Raw genomic sequence first — 20,984 nt, forward strand, 5'->3', positions numbered from 1 at the left:
AACTTAAGTGCAATGTGTTACAGGTAACTTAAATGCAAAAACGACAAACAGTAACTTTCTTTCAAGTGAAACAAGGAAATAAGTACAGTAAGCAATGCAGATATCACTAGTGATCCACAGAAGCGCTGAGAAGCCGTGTATTAGATGGAATTAGCGTTCCAGGGAAATAACAAGCAAACAAACAACAAGCATATAAACAAAGCTAGATTCAGCAGGCCTGGATCTAGTCTATGCTACAGCAAACAAGGTGTACCAATTTCAGTAAAATACAGTTCAAATATTCAGGCACTATAAACCTTTAACCAGAAATTCCCAGCTCAGAAGGGCAGAGTCCAGCCTCTTCTCCCACAAGAGTGCAGACCACGAACCTTCTTACTGTAAAATAACTGGCCTGAAGCCCAAGTGCTTAAACCAGAACTAATACACTTTAAGAATAACAGACACTGGGCTCTCAATCAGCAGTTCCCAACTTAGAAGGATGAAAGCTACCTGTCCTGCCACCACAGTGCATGCCACAAACCTTCCTAATGTAAAACAACTGGTCTGAAGCCCAAGTGCTTAATCCAAAAGACTTAGAATGATAGCTACACTTTAATCAAGTTACTACCAAGCAGTAATAAATACAATTGACTACTTTAGAGAATGCCTGGATTAGTGCTCAAGTTACACAAACAAAGCTAGATCCAGCAGGCCCGAATCCAGTCTATGCCACAGCAAACAAGGCGCACCAACTTCAGTAAGAAGCAGTTCAGATATGCATGCACTATAAGCCTTTAACCAGAAATTCCCAGCTCAGAAGGGCAGAGTCCAGCCTCTCCTCCCACAAGAGTGCAGACCACGAACCCTCTTAATGTAAAATAACTGGCCTGAAAGCCCAAGTGCTTAAACCAGAATGAATACACTTTTAGAATAACAGACACTGAGCCCTCAATCAGCAGTTCCTAACCTAGAAGGATGTAAGCTACCTGTTCTGCCACTACAGTGCAGACCACAAACCCTCTCAGTGCAAAACAACTGGTCCGAAGCCCAAGTGTTTAAACCAAAAGTCTTAGAATGAGTTACACCAATCAGTAATAAATACAATTGAGTACTTTTAAGATGATGCAAAAGTAAAATAAAGTAGGTAGAAACACAAGTACAGTAAAAGCAGATGACATTTTTTTTTTTTTTTCTGAACAAGTGCTGAGATCAAAGAAACAGATTTGAGTGCCAAAACCAGAAAACTGGACAGTTATAAGAAAAAAAAACTAAGCTAGAAGGCTTCCCTCCAACACAGAAGGGCTTGGGGGCTCAGAAGCCTAAAAATAGTCTATACCACTTAACAAGAAAGGCAGGAAACAAGCTTAATTATTTTTTTTCTGTTTCCCAGATGCTCTCTTTGTACACAGTAGGAGTGCCTGAAATCAGAATATGATCTCACTGCACTCAGTTGAGTGAGCAAATGAGATGGGCCCAGAAGGAGTATCCAAACACAAATTTACAAGAGGGGCGGGCAATTCCAAGGCCACTAAGATTAACACCAAAACAAAAACAGGGAGGGTCGGTGGGACTAACTGAAGAGCAGAGTCAAAACTTCCAGTTCAGTTAATATTCCTGCAACACAGTTAAAATCAATTTAAATACTGTATGAATAAATGTATTACATTTTCATATATTCTAGTCATCGTCCGTGTTTTTTTCTGAATGCATGGAAGCCTATTCACATGCTAAGTGTGATGCTGAAATGGTAGTAAAGAAATTGCTAAAAGAATTTATTCCTAGATATGGAATTCCACACTATTAATTCACACAGCGGTACTCATTTTGCTGCTAAAGTTATTAAACACTGTTCTGTGTTTAAAATCTCTTTGCAGTTACACTGCCCCCACCATCCTTGGTCATCTGATCTTGTTGAAAGGTTTAACTAGACTCTTAAAACTATAATTAGCAAAATTTGCAATGAAACAGGACTTAAATGACCAGATGCTTAGCCTCTTGCTTTAAGGAGTATGAAAGAACTGTAAACGCTACCCGTAAACTAAGACCACGTGAAATTCTTATAGGCAGTCCCATGAGACTGCCACCTTCCCCACAAGTAACATACTGTGAACTGGTATTTAGTAATAAAACTTTGCTAAACTATTGCTAAGCTCTTCCACAACCTGCTACAACTCCCTGTCAAGACTTGCTACCTGGAGATTGGGTCTACATAAAATGATTCCAATGCAAATCTTCTTTGGAGCTATGGTAAAAGCGGCCTTACCTCATCCTCCTAACTACCTATACAGCCATAAAGTATGCTGGGATATCAAAATGGGACTATGCTTTGCATTGTAAGAAAACCTGCCTGACATCCAGTGAGCCGAAAGATAATGGTGCCCCACCTTCTTCTGATGACTTCACTAGGTCTCCTCTTTTTACTGCTTCGATTGATATAAGGGAAAATTTGTTTCTTCAAATGCTGCACCAATATGACAATGAGTTAAATATTGCAAACAGCAAGGTGTGTGGATTTGTGTCCCATGACATCAAAGAGGCATTCCAATGCTACCTGTGCCTGTTTGACAGACCGATTTTGAGATGCAAATGTCTATGGAAAGCAAACCGGTCATAATATAATTTACTGGACTAAGAAAATATACAATCAACTGACCACATCAACAAGAGGTGATACTTGTTATACCAGAAATGGAGCTGATCTGGTGGACTATAGCAATTTTAACTATACTCGTGATGCAACTATAATGGCAGCACATAACTTAAAAACATATGACTGGGGGAAAGGCATGGAAATGTTGTATAATCACTATTACATCTGTGGAGATCATGCCTACGCCTGTTCACCAAGACACTGGTCTGGTTGTAGTTATGTTGGACAGATAACTCTAGCTATTTTTCATTTCTTCACTATGCTGACCAGAAGATTGCAAAACAGAACAACTATGCACCTATCTGAATAAGCAGTAGCTTTCTTCTTCCCATAGCAAGGCATATTTCATACAATGAGTGAAGTGACTCAGTTATCCCTTATAATAGCTAAAATGGCTAGCAAAACATCAGAACATGTATAAATCCACAGAGCAAGTAGGGAATCGACTGATGCTTGAGCCACAGAACTTCAAAATCAAGTAGCCCTTGATTATATACTAGCCTCAAAGGGTGGAGTTTACCATTTAATTAGAAAATGGTGCTGTACTTTCATTTCAGACTTTCTTGATGAGCAAGAAAATGCGGCTGATTGTATGGAACAACTGGCCATTAATATATCTAATAGTAAGTCTGGTTGGACCTTGTTTGGATGGCTGGGTGGAATATTTGGAAATGTCGGTAGTATTATAATGCAAAGTTTGATTACCTTTGCCATAATTATACTTTTAATACTTTTTATATATTCTGTTACTAAAAAATCTGCTAATATAATGCTGTGTCAAAAAAGGTACACATGCTATGCTTGTTATACCTGAACAAAAACATCTTCGGGCTTCTATGTTTGATGACCAAAATAATGACAAAAATAATTGAAAATGATTTGGAATACTGATGCTTTATAGGAGGAAGACGCTAGTGGATTGTCTGTATTTCTAAAGATTCTAATTTAAGCTGCTACAGTGCCTCCCCTGTCATTTTATTAACAAAGGTCAGATTCACCCTTTTAAGTCATTAGCAAGCAGATGGTAAATGTTTTTTTCTAGCTATGTAGACCTTACAAGGTTTATGTATCCTGTTCTTTACATGGACTGTATCTAGATACGCCTGTTTAAAGTAAACACATAAAGCATGTCTAGAGAAGAACATATAAAATGTCCTCCTTTTCACATGTTTTGCAATGTTTACTCATTCCAACCTTAAAACATACACAATTGGATTTTGTCATAGTTAAGACAGCTTTAAACTCTGTATGAACTTAGTTTTTTCTGTTAGAAAGATATAACATAACTCATAGCTGTGTATATTGTTAAATCTCTATACTGAGATATTCTGTATCATTATATTGCTTTAAAAATAACGTGTCTACATCCAAAACTTTTGACGCTTTCATCCTGAATGTTATAGCTGCATGAATTAGAAAACAGCAAATTTCCTTTTCACTCTTTCACAAAGTCTCTTTGTATAAATGACTAAGAGTTTGGATTAAGCATTTACAATTTATTAAGCTAAATCATCTACCAGCAATGTATTTGTAATTATCAAGGAAACTGGGTAATGCTTTCCCAAGTCCAGCTCTTCCAAACCCATTTTCTGAAGTAGAATTACAGTAACGCTATTAAACAAATCCAAAAGAATGTGCACTATCTTTGTTTCATTATGGACTGAACACAAGTGTTCTAATAGTGCATTTTTGTAGATTTATAGAATTTACATCCCAAACCATCCTCTCCTGAGACCATCCCCTTTTCTGTTATGCTGAGTACCCAGTTCATTACTTCTTTTCCACAGCACCCATACAGACACTTTGAATATCTTAGCTCACCTGACAACTTCAAATTTTTTGTTTCATATTTCCCATACAACATTGGATCCATGTTTATATTTCAAAAACCTTCACACTCATACTAATTTTTAATTTTTTTTCAGTCTTCATTCTTTTTTACAATCCAAAAATAATATTTTGTTGTTTCTTTATTATAATCTTTATATATTCTCTTCTCCACTACCTTATATTTCATACTATTTTTACAGTCAATTTATCTAATAACTTCCACAAGAAATATCCAGCCTCATAAAAATGTATCATATCTTTCCCTTCCATTTTTATTGCTTTTTTAATCTCATCCTTATGATTTTTCCATGGATATATTAAATATTTTCCGTTATTATGTAATCCAGTTTTTACCATTTTAATTTCTCCAGTCTTAATAATATTCTTTTTCCATTGTCTTATCCTATTAACTTCTTTACTTTCCTTTTGCAGAATTCTCCATCTACTTATTTTAAATAGAGTGTTTTACCTCTCAAGCTACATTCCTTCTCCTTCATATTTTTAACTCCCAAGGAAAGTACACAGATGCCAAAATATATAACGACATTTTAAATTTAAAACCACCTTCTTCTTTCTTATTATACTCATTTCTCTAACTGGATTGAGTCTTAATCCTCAAGTAAAACTGAAAAAAATATATACCTCTAACAATTCTTTTTCCATTTTTTCAGGAAGCATATAAATGATTCTGTTATGAAACACTGACTTCCTGAAAGTTAACATTCTGAAAAGATGAAGCAATTCTCAAAATTCAGAAGGGTGAAACATTTATTAATAGTAGTTGTTTTCAGAGGATGAGTTTCCCTTCATCCCCCACCCCAAACCTCATGAATTTATAAATATCAACTCCATGGTTGCAACAACTCACAGAAGGGAGAAATCCTTCTAAAAAGTGAACCATTGCCAGTACATAATTAGAAACAACACCAGCAAAGATTTCCCACTGGAAGCAGTGTTTATCATTATACCATTCATCTTTTTTTCTGCATGGTACTGACACTTGAGCTGTTTCACTTTGAGCATGAGTAGGGGAACCCACATGTACACTCCAAAAATATCCCAACTTTTCCAATTTTCCAATGTATACAAATTTAGCATATACCTTTTTTTAATAGATAAATAGAACATTTTCTGCCAACCAACTTCTAAGTTCAGCCTCGGCTTTTCCTACGTTATGTTATTTTCATGCTTTTGCCAAACCCGATTCCCAATAGATTTAATCTCAAGCAAAATATATTACATTTATGGCTTTTATTTCACCCAGCTTTCCACCTTTTCATGTATTTAACTTTAGCTTTACTTAACTCCTCCTTTCTATCATGGTCAATCTCTCTTATCTATATTTTTGTTACAATAAAACTACATATAAAATATATATAGATATTACACATTTTCTATTTCCCATCCTGCTTCTCTCGTTTCACTGGATCATTTGTATTATTATATTCAATACTAGCACAAATAAACACATACTCATCTGACACTAGTTTCAGACTTTTTCCTTCTTCTCTTTCCTAACCAACCATTTAATGTAACCTTTACACAAGATATAACTTCTTTAATACTTTAGTTTTCCCCAAACCCATAATTATCTAAAATCTCTCACATTGCCTCAAGACTTTTTGAATAAAATGCCTTTGCTAAATCACATGCAGTCATCCTTACATCTTTATTCTCCCTTAAATAGCATCTACTACTTCTTTTATTATTACTAATATTTGCTTCACTTGTTTTCCCTTTACTCCATCCACCCTTCCCCTATCACTGATTCCCAAAATGATCCCAATTTCTTTTATTATTTATTTAATAAAGATTTTATAATCAGTATTACCCAGTGTTACTGGACTGCAATTCTCAATATTTTTGTCAACTTGCTTCCATATAAATATAACCGCTCCAGCATGCATCTTTTCATCTTCTTTCCCTTCCACTAGCCATTCAGCATTTCCAAAAATACTTCTTTTTCCCTTAGACTCATCTTCTTACAATATCCATAACTTAATCCGACTAAGCCTGGTTCTGATTCTTCAATTCCTTTATTTACATCTTCCAATTCTTTCATTTTAATTCGGTCTTTCATTTAAAATTTTGTTCAATCTAAAAGTTTTTTTTTTTTACTTTCCACCTTCCACTTTTAAAGTCATCCTTTTTATACACTATTTCTTCTTATTTATATATTACTACCCCATTTTTATATCACATTCCATCAATCTTACCTTCCCTTATTTTTACCTCCTTTCCTAAAAGGGAAAAACTTTTTTTCTTACTTGTTGAAAAACTTCTGTTTATACAATGTTTTTTTTTCTATTTCTCTTATTCTATCACTTCTGTCTATACAATGTTATCCTTTTATATTTCTCATATTCTATCACTTCCTTCTTCCATTCTTTTCTCAAAATCTTTTGACATGTTGTCATATTCTACTTTACTTCTCTTTCTACCCTTCTCTCGACTTCCCCCAAATAATTTTATATTGCTGTTTAAACATTACCCACTATTGTATTTGGCTTTTACAAAATAATCTCATTGCCATGTGTTCTTTCCACAGTCTACTACCTTTGCCCGTCATGACTTAAATTTCTTTCTTTTATTTCTTCATTATCACCTAATACAGCCCATATTGCCCTACGAACTGAAACATCTGCTTCTTCTGCGCACATACCACTTCCTTCATGTCACCTGAATACATAGCATAATCTCTTTCGTAAAAAATTCCCTTTTTGTACTTTCCCCCTCTACCTTTTCCTAGTCTCAGGTTTCCACATTGCATCACTTTTTTATCATCTTTACATCTTGTGTTATTTTACCTTTTTCTTTATGTACCGTCCCCATTCATTACAAGTGGCATCGTCACAATCCCATGTTTTTTAATTCTTCAAACGCTTTTTCTTTCAGACATGTTTGTATAGACATATATTACTATTAGCCTCGCGCAATTTCCATTTTCCTCGAGTTACCATCACCACTCTTGCTGGTATAATTGTCACATCTACTCACTTGCTCTTACTAACATCTTTAACCCAGAACACATTTCATATCTTACTGACCATTTTTTCCCTATACAGCATCAGTTTTTTTTATTTTTCTTGTTTAACACATCTTGTATCCAGCAAACATAATGCATCCATCTTTTTTTTCTTTTTGCAACTTTCAACAACCATTAAACCTTTCACTTCATTTACAATTCACATTTAGTTCCCAAATACTTAAATCATCCCTTTCCCTTTTGTATGCGTCCGTTTTCTTCCTGTTCTTAGTTTTGTTATTCGAATTCTCTCCCTTCCTGCAACAGACATAATTTCTTTCTGCTCCTCTTCTTCCTATGTTACTGAGTCACCGTCTTCCTTTTGCTAACCCATCACATTTATTTTCTGCTTGAATCTTTAGTCATTCCCTTTGCTCAGTTTTACTTCTTTCACTTTCTTCCTCAGTAACATCACTCATTTCTCTTTCTTCCCCAATATTGCTCTCTACATATTTTCTTTCCTCCCTCTGAATTTCTTTTTATGCACCTGTTCTTCTTCCACTACAGGACAATCAAACCAAAAATATCCAGACTCATTTAATTTTCTACATAATGATCTACAGTTTTTAGCATTATGGTCTTGCTCTCCACATGGCCTACATCTTCTTTTTGTACATTCCTAAACCAAACATTCCATCCCCACAATAAAAGCAAGCTTTTGGTTGTCTCCAATCCCTAACAGTTGTGTTTTTTTTTCCATTTACTACTATATTAGTTGAACTATACTGTAACATTCCATCATGACTATCCCATGTAAGCAATACTTCCAACCCCTCCCCAAAGTCCATACATTTCAGTTATCATACATTTTCTTTATTCCATGCACTTTATCATATATTGTGAGAAAAATGTTTTTCTTTTTAACTGCAAGCGAAATTTCAGAAAAATAAAGTCTTTCTAAGGTAATCTGTTATTTCTTTTTCTATTTCACTCATATTTCGTCTGCACTTGAAGTCTCAAAAGTTGACTCACAAAAAATCTTCTGACCCCAAATGTATCAAAGCCCTTATGTCTTTTAAAGTAAATGCTAATGGTAGTATAACATCATCCATAACATCATACCTGTCAAAAGTAGTAGTGATTTTATTCTTACCACTGATCTTTTTTTTTTAATGCCTCTCTTCATGTTGCATATTACCTCTTGTTCCTTGTCTTACAGCACGTCCATGTTTTTTTTTTCTTCATTTCTGACATCCAAGGTACTCAGTTGCCAAGGCATATTCTTACAATGGATTACTCCATCAGCCAAACATGACTCTGTACTTTTAGCCCGTGTAATCTTCCTCTCTGCCACAGTATCGTCTTCATTATCAAATTGCTCCTGCAGTTCTTGATTCATCACAGTACTCCTGCTTGCCTCACTTTTATTTGGTGCTCCTTCCTTCATTAAGTTCTCCAACAGCACTGTATCCAAACCTTCACTCTCCACTCAGTAACTAAGATTTCATCATTCTGTGATTCTTTCCCTCTCTCTCTCTCTCTCTCTCCAAAGTTTCTCCTGCAGGAGCAACATTACTCCTTCCACTGTCTTGGAATTCTTCAACCACCATTGCCAGCCGTCTAGGACCATATAGTGCCCAGAAAAGAACAGGGGGAGTTCCCAGGTGCCCTGACCAAATTTTCCCTAGTCAGTCTGAATACCAACTTATCTCTTCCATGAAAAGACGCCTTTGCTTAGTGAGAATAACCTCGTCACAAAGTGCAAATAAAATAAATCTTTGCCTTATACAAGTGTCTGTCATTCCTACTACACTACATTCTATATTCCTCACAGACAAGATGTTGGCTTAGCTGCAACACAAACTACATTTCATGAAAAAAACACCATGGTTTTGGAGTCTTAACCTGACTCCAGCTTATAAACCTGGTACTCCTTTGTAGCATATGTCATGATGGTTTCTTTTTAGCACTTCCTTTACTTCATGCTGACTTTCAGGCATCAATAACACTGCTTAAATAATTAATTTTATTTTCAGTATTCTGTACATTAACAGTTGAGCTGCTGAGATAGAGGAATAGAGAAATATCCACAATGGAGAAAAAGTCTAAGATGACTTCCTAGCTTAGTTTAGAAGAAGCATATCAGTGTCAAGCGAGAATGGAAATCAAACCAGAAGCAGACAAAAATCAGGCAGCAACTGAATGTGCCAAAAAAAAAAAAAAATATATATATATATATATATATATATATATATATAAGTTGAGGGATCAGATGAGAAGGCAAGAAATGTGGAAATGCATAAATATAGTTGTAAGTATAGAAAACTCTTGGAACAACCTTCAGGAATGGTTAAGGACAGGTGAATTTAACCCAAAAGATGAAGTCAATATTGGTGGCCCAAGATAGTGGACTATGTACACATCGGTTTATAAAGTCCATTGAACGTGTGGGAGAAATGGACAAATGTAGGTTTTGTAAAACAGAAACAGTTGCATCTCTTGTTGCTGGTTGTGATATACTAATGGCAGAACAACTGTATACTGAAAGGCATAATAATGAGGCAAGATTTTTGCATTGGGTATTGTGCAAACATTATAATACTGAAGTAGCTGAAAAACACTCGAAACATCAGCCACAAAGCATTATAGAAAATTATAAAGTTTATATCAGATGGGAATACCCATTGCCAACAGTTCAAAAAATAGATGCGAGAAATCCAGGTATAATACTTCATGAAAAGAACACAAAAATAGCATTGATCATTGAAATTGCTACACCCAGTGACTACAGTGTCTTATGTACAGAGAGATACAAATTCATAAAATACAAGGATTAGCAGGCAGAAATGAGGGCAATGTGGAAGAAGGGTACCCAGACAGTTCCAATAGTAGTAGGAGCAATGGGGTCTTATAAAAAAGAATTTACAATCATACTTGGGTATGTTACAGATACATGTAACTTGAACTGCAGAAGGAGTCATTAATGGGTACATTGCGGGTTCTGTGAAGAGCACTCCTGGCTAACATCAAAGATTGAAACAATACTAATTTCATGAAGTTTAATCATACTTTGACTTAGGAATGGGGTCCATTCCTGTCATGGTATTAGAAACCCAAAAGACTTGGAGAAATTAAGAGTCTTTTTGCATTCCAAAAATACAAGACAACAATCCTCATAACTTTTTTGGTCAAGCTGTTTTAAGACTGTTCACTGTTTTATCAGTTGTGTCCACTTGTCCCTTTTCAAAACAGTCTAACGGACTCATTCTCATGCACTTATTTCCTGCCATTTGCACTGGAGGACACTGTCAGATATTACAAAATTGTGTATTGCCTGTGTAAGGATATAGGCATTAATCACTTTGCCACTAAACATATATGTATACCCTCTCGATCACTAGCAAATGTACAATGGTTTACCTTTCCAGAGCACTTGTTTAGTTTTTTAGCCAGATTAGTGGGCACAAGGTCAAGGAAGGACTGATTAAATAATTAGAGGTTGGGTCATCTGGGTTCATGTACAGATTGAACGAGATCAAAATCTGCTAGGAATTCAGTTTGTCTTATTAGAATAGCCCAAGAAGTTAAGGTTAAATTTACCCATAATTAATATTTATTTTAGCTTTAGGAAAACAGGGATAATGCTGTGAATCAGGGTTTGAAATTTTTTATTGAGGAAGGTAGTGTAAGGTAGGCAGTGGTTATTAGGAGATTTTTTTTTTTTTTTGCTAGAAGGAATTTTTAACTAGCAGACATTTAGATTTGGAGTCGGACACAAATGCTCCTCACTCACTAATTCTTTCACCAGATCTATAGCCGGCCTTAGGCATAGGCCAACTAGGTGGTTGCCTAGGACACCACTCTAGCAGGGGTGCATTTTAAGTGTTTATTTGGTGTAGGTAGACCAGGATGGGGGCACCGGATGGTATAGTAGGGGGCACCAAGGAGCCCTTTTGCCTAGGGCAGCAGTTGACGTAAGGCCGCTGTCCAGGTCAGTCACGGAATGCATAGCTATAACGAGGGAAGATAGACTGCATATTAGGGTTGTGGTTTTTGTACCAAGATTCTGTAACTACAGCAAGGTCAGGAGTGTGTGCACTGAGAAGATGACTATTCGGATTTGGTTTATTTCTAGTGATTACACTCAGGAGGGCTGAATGCAGAGGTGTAGGTAATGGTCATGTGTTTGGTCTATACAGAAGTAGAAATATGACAGGAGTAAATATTTATTTAAAGAAATGGGGGAAGTTCAGTGCAGAGGTGACTGAAGCTGTTGCTGCAAACCTGCGGAAGGGGCTACTATACAGGCATGGTTTTGGTGGTGAGGGAGGGATAGTGGAGAGAGTGAAGGAGTGGTTAGGCTTAAGAGGGGTTGATGAGTAGAAAAGGGTATATTTTGAGAAGGAGAGGAAAGGGTAAGGGGATATGTAACTGATATCTGGATCCTTGATAGTGGATGTATGAAGCAGTCAGTGGACAGAGGGTGAGTCACTACGGCAGTTGGGATAAGATAGTTAATTGGTGGTTAATAAGGGGTTGTGATGGGAAGTAAACTGTACGGAAATGGTGTGTGTATTTTAAAGTGTTGCAATAAAATAGTACAACAGAGAACTGGTACAAAAAATGAGGGAAGGAAGTGGTCTTAGTGTGATGTAGTAAAATGAAACGGTACAAAAGTGGCAGAAAAGATGTTTGGATATGAAAGGGATGCTGTGTCTAGCATGATAAAAGTGAAAGGAGGGAAGTAGAAGAGATTGCTTGTTGAGAGTGGTCAGCTGATGAAGGGAATATGCTGCAACTATGAATAATATTAGTGTAATACAACAGGAAAGAGGTGATCAACTAGATGAGGAAGGTTAGTGAACATAGGTAGTAGTAGTTATAATTTCAGGCTGCTGGTGCGATTAGGGATTATCATGTAGTTGGAAGAGGTTTTAGAACAATTATGACATAGGGTAATAGCAAGATGTCTCATCACTAACGTGATCAAGCTAAAGTGAGTAAGATTAGGTCACAGAATAAGTGAATGATCTAAGAGAGCTAGAAGGCAGATGACAAGGTCCCAAGAAAGCTAATTTGGGCAGTCCTGTGGTGGTTCAAAGTCCCAGAACCATTGGTAAAATTAGTGCAGGCTATGTACAAGGACGTAATGACTCAAGTACAAACAGTGTTCGATCTCACAGAGGGACTCCTAGTGGGAGAGGGTGTGCATCAGGGTAAGGCTCTGACCCCACTGCTGTTCATACTGGTGATGGACAACATTGGCAAACAGGTCGAAGTTGACAGATCAACAAAGTTACTGTATGCAGATGATGTGGCATTACTGATTATGAGCAAGAACTTCAGGAAATGAAAGGGGAATACAACTTATTTATTTATTTGTCTTTGTTTACCGTGAATGTCTGACTGGGTAATATTCACTTTCAGTGGAGGCCCAGGGAGAAAAGCTCCATTTGCTTACATTGATTGCCTTATATCAAGTTCCAGTTAAACACAGAATAGTTACATTTCTATTTACATTTATACATAAACAATAGTTACATTTATACATTTTAAGATTTTACAGAGGTGCAAGTTACTAAAGAGAAAGCCTTCGTGCAGCTTAGTAGATGGCACAGGTAGCAGTTATGTTTAAAAATTGTTTTGTCATTTCAGTGAGAGGTTGACAGTATTCTGTTTAAGAAGAGTATTTGAAGAGTATCTTACGATGAACACAAAGTCTTAACCTTGTGATAAGCATGTGTAGGACCAGGATTAAGATGTTGTTTAAGCAGTGATTTAAAACTGCTGAGTTTGTCAGAGTTTTACTTGTGTGGGGATATTACTCCATAGTTTAGCAATGAAACATCATTTGACTTATTTGTAAGTAATTTGTTAATAGAGTGGAGGTCCCTTTCTGGACAGAAGGGGCAGTAATACATTATCTAGTGCAGGGCATTTTTCTGGATGATGAATGAGTTTGTGTGCTGTACTTAGTTGTGAATATGTTTAAGCTATGACAATGGTATGCAAACATGAAGGCACGTGGGATGAAACTAAGTACAGACATTACAATTGTAATGGGAGAAAATGAGGGGAATGAGACAGAAGGGAAATATTGGAACAGGTTAACAACTTCAAGTCTCTGGGAGGGATGGCTGCGGAGAAAGGAAGTGTGAAGGAGGAGGTCAGAGCTGGAATCAAAGGGTCTGGTGGATTATAGGACAGTCGAATGCCAAAGAAGCAGATACGTACGCTGTATGAAACAGTGGTGTAACCAGTATGACTGTACGGTACAGAAACTGTGGCAGTAAAGGCACAGCAGTTGCTGAAACTAGAGGTGATGGAGATGAAGTGCCTGAGATGAGGGGTAAGTATCACACTGTGGGACAGAGAAATGAGGACATCAGGGCAGAAGCCAGAGTAGCGTCAGTTGCAGAAAAGGTCAGAGAGAAGAGATTACAGTGGCTCTGTCACATGTGCTGCAAAGCAGAAGACAATCTGGTGACGATGATTTGGGACGAACAGCATGAAGGCAAGAGGAAGCGAGGACGTCCAGCAAAGAGGTGGATGAATTGTGCGAGAGAAGATCTGTGACAATCAGGCATGAGTGTTGAAGAAGGCAGGAGAGTGACAATGAATAGAGAGAGATGGTGACACAACACCGACCCCATATAGAAAATGGGGAAAAGGGGTTGATGATGATAATGATGACTGAAAGAGGTAAAGGGTACTTTGAAAAAAGTTGTTTTTTAGGAGGTTTTCATCGCTGCACATAGGTATGGTGCATAATAAACTGAACTTTGGACTATTAAGAGATCGTAAGGGGGAAAGACAGGGTGTAACTAGTACAACCTTAAAGTAGCAAACCTGGGGGTTGTCAGGGCAGTCTAATCAGTGTACATGTGCCCATCAATTTCCCAAGCCTGTGATAGATAAAAAAAAGGTAAGTCAACCCAAAAGTGTAGAAAATGCTACTCCACTAGAGAAATCAAAACAGTGCAAAAAATGTCAATGTAGCGTCAGTGCACACAAGAGAACACAGTTAAAAATATACATATCTTAATGTAGTGCCAGTGCAGACTCTTCTTAGGATATGATAATACTATCCAATTAAACTGTGTAAAGCTGCAAGTGCTAGAGCTAACTTCAGGGTAATATGCACTCTGCTAAAGGGGATTAGTTTTTGGTTAGCAACAATCATGCCTTGGATAAAACTCACTGGTTGTGATACTGCCTCTGCAGGGGAAACTCTCCAAAATAAGAGTAGAGGAGTACAGCAACAATCTGCAATTCAATTATGCAAGGCAGGGGAGAGTATAGACAAGGGAGAAAAATCTAATTAAGATAGGGGAATAAAGGCAGTGCTCACTCAACAAGAGATGTTGCATTGACATCTGATCTATCTGTACCATTTGAGACTTGAAGGTTCCCTGCATTTACAGTTCCAGAAGTATTAAGAACATCAGTGCTGAACAAACTGACATAGACCTCAAGAACTCAAACACTGGTGACATCAACACCAGAAGTAAACCAGAGGGAATTACCACCCACCATCATGGGGTTGTCACCTCTATCTTGAGATCTCTCACTCTAGAATCCCTCAGTGCCAAACATGTCAAGACCAACGTTACCAAAATCAATGGACCCATCAATGTTGAAGTGATGGGTAAAATCAACATGGATCGTGGTACCTGCACTAACTGTATCAGCTTCCTGTCTATCAATAGTGAACTCTAGTGAGGCGTTATCAAGATAGAATGGAGGAACAGAGCTCTCTCTCATCATCCTAGAACCAGAGGAGGAAGACACACCAGTTTCTATCTTTGCCTTAACCAGTGTCTTCATCATTCTCTCTCAGTCCAAGTTCGCAGAAATGGGAGGAATGAAGTAGCAATAGGGTGACTTCGCCAACTAATCTGAGTGATGCCTGGAGGGAAGAAATCAGTTAAGTTTAAATAGTGAAGAAATATTAGTAATGCCGCTTCTGTGGAACTATATCTTCCAATACAGAGATTTCCATTTGAGAAACTCCAGACTCCAACACTTCCGCATTTTTAATCCTCATGAAAACTTTTAGTACCTATCAGTGAACCACAGAAGTTAAGTCTTTCTGTGGTGAACAAAACGACTGTGGAAGAATATATAGAAAAACATTCACTTTTCCTTTACATTTGTTTTTTTCTTAAGTCTAGCCTCATTGGCTGTTGGTTTCCTGTGGAGTACCCCTTCAAAATTAACTTCTTTCACCTATATTCACAGCTCAAAACTATTTCATATCTCACATTCTTCTGCAAATGTATTTTTTTAGCATATCCTTGTATCTGTAAAAATGTTTTGTTCATTTATTATGTAATCCTACTCCCCTGGACTGTGCCTGCAAATGGTCCAGTGAGATCAGTGTACTACTCCGGTAAACAACTATATATAAATAAAATAAACAGACCAAGACACATTACACATAATGAATGCCTGTCCTGAGAAGGAGCTTGTGATTACTGTTTCCACATTCTTTGAATCAAAAATGTATGCACATACTGTGACTAAAACACTTTTACAGACAAGCACACAACACCAGCAATAAATGTCAAACCGGGGTAAGGTAAGTATGCGAACGGAGGATACAGACCGGGTTAAGGTAAGTGTGGGAATGGATTGGGGTAAGGTGAGTGTCCGATAGTTAGGGACATTAGGGTTAGGGAGTGGGTAAGATGAGTGTGCGATAGTTAGGGACTTTAGGGTTAGGGAGCGGGTAAAGTAAGTGTGTGGTAGTTAGGGACTTTAGGGTTAGGGAGTGGGTAAGATGAGTGTGCGATAGTTAGGGACTTTAGGACTAGGGAGCGGGTAAAGTCAGTGTGCGGTAGTTAGGGGCTTTAGGGTTAGGGAGCGGGTAAAGTAAGTGTGTGGTAGTTAGGGACTTTAGGGTTAGGGTTGGGTTAAGGTGAGTGGATAGGTAGTAGTGTAGGGTTAGAATTATGGTTTTGCTAAGTGTATGTGTGTGGTTTATTTACTTTGGTGTGCTTGTGTTGTGTGTTTGTGTTTTGGAACAGTGAATTTTTTCCCTGGGAAAAATTTGCTGTTCTGAATGTTTGATATTTTGTGGTTTAGATATTTCAGGTACAATGAAATAGCATTCGCTATTTAAATCATACGATAGGGTAATATGAATGCTATATATATGGGATCTGTACAGATCCCTGATGGCACTCTCTTCCGAATCAGAAATCACTGAACATACTTAACCAAAAGTGCTGTTTACCGAAGCAGCACTTTTGGTTAAGTATGCTGGTTGTGCCGGTCGCACTATGGTGCAGTTAAGGGAGAATTCCCTTTTCCCCACTGTAGTGCAACCTCGGAGTGAGAAGTAGGGGGGGGTGTGGGGGGCACAGCCCCCTTGCATAAAAGAAGATTTATTGTTTTTTTTTTTTTGAACGCACTTTTACGAAAGCGCTTTCGTTAAAGTGCATTCGGTTATTGTGGATTCGGACTACTGAACTTTCGTTCAATAGTCCTAGATCCATATATATATATATATATATATATATATATATATATATATATATATATGTCCCCTACAGATGATTGAAATCTTAAAACTTCGACTTTCATATGGCCGAGAATATATGATTAAAGTTTTAAAACTTCAAATGTTCTAAATGGAGATCTCCGTACAGCGCAGAACAGGAAAATTTCCCTTTTCCTCACTGTAGTGTGATCTCATAGTTGGTATATTTAAATAGCAGGGGAGCTTGCTCGCCTGCAAAAATGTCCAAGAATTTTTTTTTTTGTTTTATTTTTTTTTCCAGGTGTTCGAACATGAAAGTTGATGTTTTAAAAGTTCGATCATCTGTGGTAGACCTATATATATATATATATATATATATATATATATATATATATATATATATATATATAAAATTATAATGACATTTAAAGTTTCAAAAAGCTTCCACATAATTAAAAAAGTTATAGCCCTGCAAAAGAATCAGTTAGTTAAATTGATTATCTGATTTTTTTTTCATCTTGGCTGTGGTGCAAAAATTGCTAAATAGCAACCCCTGATCATTAAGGAGCATGTTCTACTGCAACGTGGATGAGAAAGACACTTAAAAGATCTGCTTTCCATACACTGACAACAGTAAACTTTAACCTCAGTGGTGTCTGTAGGAAAAATGTGTCTTGTGTCCATAGAATTAATGGGCACCCCATCATAGTAGGAAATACTAAATTTATTTGTATCATGGTTAAATAAAAAGTTTACGAAGCTTTTTATTAAAAAGCATCTCAAATACATAAGTAAAGACAAGTAGAACAATGCATCATGGCACCCAATTCATCAAAAACTGCATTGCATTTACTAACATCTGAAAATCATTTTGAAATAGGCCAATGAACTATTTTTCATTAAAATATATTATAGAACATATAATTATCACGCACAAACTGCTACACATAAAATTCAAACTTGAAAAAAAAAAACAGAGCTGCTCATTTTATTTATGCAAGAGGGCAAGGGGTGGGAGTACGTGCAACGTATATTACCGTTCAGAACGAGACTGTAAAAAGCACGAACGTGACCGTGACCCTTGTATGTCCCTTAATATCTGCACCATGTGTACCACCTCATTCATTATTACACACTGTAAAAAGCACGAACGTGACCGTGACCCTTGTATGTCCCTTAATATCTGCACCATGTGTACCACCTCATTCATTATTACACACTGTAAAAAGCACGAACGTGACCGTGACCCTTGTATGTCCCTTAATATCTGCACCATGTGTACCACCTCATTCATTATTACACACTGTAAAAAGCACGAACGTGACCGTGACCCTTGTATGTCCCTTAATATCTGCACCATGTGTACCACCTCATTCATTATTACACACTGTAAAAAGCACGAACGTGACCGTGACCCTTGTATGTCCCTTAATATCTGCACCATGTGCACCACCTCATTCATTATTACACATAGAAAGACGTGTGTGTGTGTGTGTGTGTGTGTGTGTGTGTGTGTGTGCGTGTGTGTGTGCGTGTGTGTGTGCGTGTGTGTGTGCGTGTGTGTGTGTGTGTGTGTGTGTGTGTGTACATATACATATATGTAAAGTGAATGGTCACTTTAGATGCGACTACCCAGTCCAATTTGAAAAATGTAAAAGGGGTGGTTGATGCAGAGTATAGGAATATTTTTGGTGAAACTGCCCAATAAAACGATAGTGTTAGCACTTACATCTTGTGCAAAGCACTTCATACATGTTTACAAATTTTAGACTATATGTTGGTAAATATACAGGAAATTAGGTGAATTTACATAAAAAACAATGCCAAGTGTGTCTATCTATCTATCTATCTATCTATCTATCTATTATACAAGGTTGTGGAAGTAGCAAGGAAATCAAGTAATAATTTGTTTTTGCTGCAGATTTACAGGCACTGCAAAGTTCAAGACTTAACAGTTACCATATTTAAATGATGGTTTGCCACTATGTGAGATACTATATAATAGCCTAGCATATCTCTCAACTGCCCGTATTTTTGCCTCACATTTTTGGTCTGTTCCTCATAAAATCTGTGGTTTTCTGGCAAATCATTGAGGACTGAAGTCACTAAATAATGACATATTTGAGATTCAGACTTTACATCCTTCAGAATATACATGTTAAAGCAAAACATTGTATACAAGCAACTTTCTGGATTTATAAGAGCACTATTTAAACTCTGTCCCTTTTTTTGGGCATTTCTACCCCCATTGTTTTTGTTTTTGTCCAGATTTCTTGTGCTGAAAGACTAAATGCAGCCAAGCTGGAAATGGTCTATAGTCAGACACATGAAGGAGAAGCAACGCCCTTTCCACAAACCTTTTAACAAAGTTGAACTGAAGGAATCAGTGGAGGATGGTTTTCTATATAAAGTGAAGTCAGTACTTTTCTGAAATCAAGACTGTATACTCAGTGTAATGTGTTAGTACAGGCAATTGGTTGACATAAGAATGGAAGGGAGAACTGGGCACTAAGGATGCCCCCAGCTGTCTGCCTGGAGAGGAGTCAGATTGTGAACCCTGGGTATTCTTAAAAACATAGGAAGACATAGGTGCAGAGATTGCAAAAAGTGACCAGCAGTCAATCAGAAAGTACAACAATACTCTTGCAATGATTAGAATAATAGCTATGGTAGTGAAAGAACAGCTGAGAACAAACAGAGGCCAAGACAGGTATTAAAACCACATCAAATTTAACCATATTCAAGAGCCTATGGTGCAATAAATTTGTAAAGTTCACTTTCATTTAAAATTTTACATCTGTCTGCAAGTGCTGCTGTAATATGAATAAAACAAAATTCAAAAAATGTATTAATAATGAGCCTTTCACTTACTGTTGAACTTATCACAATTATTAACTTGATGTCCTGTGGCATCTTTCCCTTCCAAATCACCATCTGACAGTTCATCACTTTCCTTAAGAAGTAATAATAATTTCCTTAAGGGGATTCTGTATCCTACAAATAAAACAAAATATATGCACTTTTATATGCACCTATTCCAAAGTGCTGCTGTAACATGAATAAAGATGTATATAATACAGCCTTATTTGATATCAGGCATGTGTCATGAGCAGAGATATTCTATTGAAAGAAGTACATTAAGTTCCATTTTGGTACAGTGTGAACTACATTTAATTGTTTTATTACTTATATTGATGATGCCTAGTTTAAAGATCTGTGTAAACCTTAAACAGAAGTTATCTTGCAAGTCACTTAATAGTTTAGTGTGCAGTTATAAGTGACTATTTAAAACCACAAGCATTTAAACTTTCTGAAAAAGGATGCATAAGGACAATGACTTAAGAAACATTTCCCTTTCCAACTAAATTGCTGGATTTTTGGCTAAGCTACCTTTCTGATTACTCTCAGATTACATCTGTAGTTTAAATTGTGAAAGAATAATGCACTATTCAGAATCCGTTAAAATATATCAACATCTCTCATTAAGTCAGTTTCTGGAGAAAATTTAGATTTGGAAAAAATTCTGAAACCTAGCACAGTGTTCTAGGTACTGCATGTTGGTATTACCTTCATCATCATCTTTATTAATGCACTTAACATCTAAGCATTGTACAAATAATAAAACTGTATATATATATGACAAAAATTAGTAAAATATAGCATGGAACAAGCATAGCAAGTTGAGTTAAATTACACCAGAAAACAAAACAAAAGTATGGTTATTTTGTAGTCTGCATTATAAGCCAAGGTAGAAGCTGGTAATTAAAAAAAATAACTGAATACAGAAATAAAAAAGTAAAATAAAAGAATTAAATGTCAATTGAATCTGCCATCTTGATGAAATCCAGACACCGTATCACATGACCTGTGTCTTACAGAAGTCTAACAAATAGGGATGATTACTTTACGTAATGGGCCACATTTAGGAGTTATGTTTTCAGATTATATAAAATGGAAAGGGCTATAAAGTTCTAGTGCAAACTGTAATTCAGTGATAAGGGTTTATATCTGAAACATCCCATGAAACTTAATCAAACAAAGGTATACAAGGCATATCATGTAGTGTAACAATGTAA

At 36.7% G+C, this 20,984-nt stretch overlaps 1 protein-coding gene across 1 annotated transcript in view; it reads right to left on the reverse strand.

The window, feature by feature from the left end:
• Positions 1-20,984, reverse strand: part of LOC122812760 (zinc finger protein with KRAB and SCAN domains 8-like) — a 109,438-nt gene that overhangs the window by 28,620 nt on the left and 59,834 nt on the right. Inside the window, exon 6 of the mRNA XM_044084834.1 lies at positions 19,780-19,902. Coding sequence (XP_043940769.1) covers positions 19,780-19,902 — 123 coding nt within the window. The remainder of the gene's footprint in view (positions 1-19,779; positions 19,903-20,984) is intronic.

The sequence above is a fragment of the Protopterus annectens genome, chromosome 10.part0 (assembly GCF_019279795.1).
Source record: "Protopterus annectens isolate FY-2018-M chromosome 10.part0, PAN1.0, whole genome shotgun sequence".
NCBI classification, from domain to species: domain Eukaryota; kingdom Metazoa; phylum Chordata; order Ceratodontiformes; family Protopteridae; genus Protopterus; species Protopterus annectens.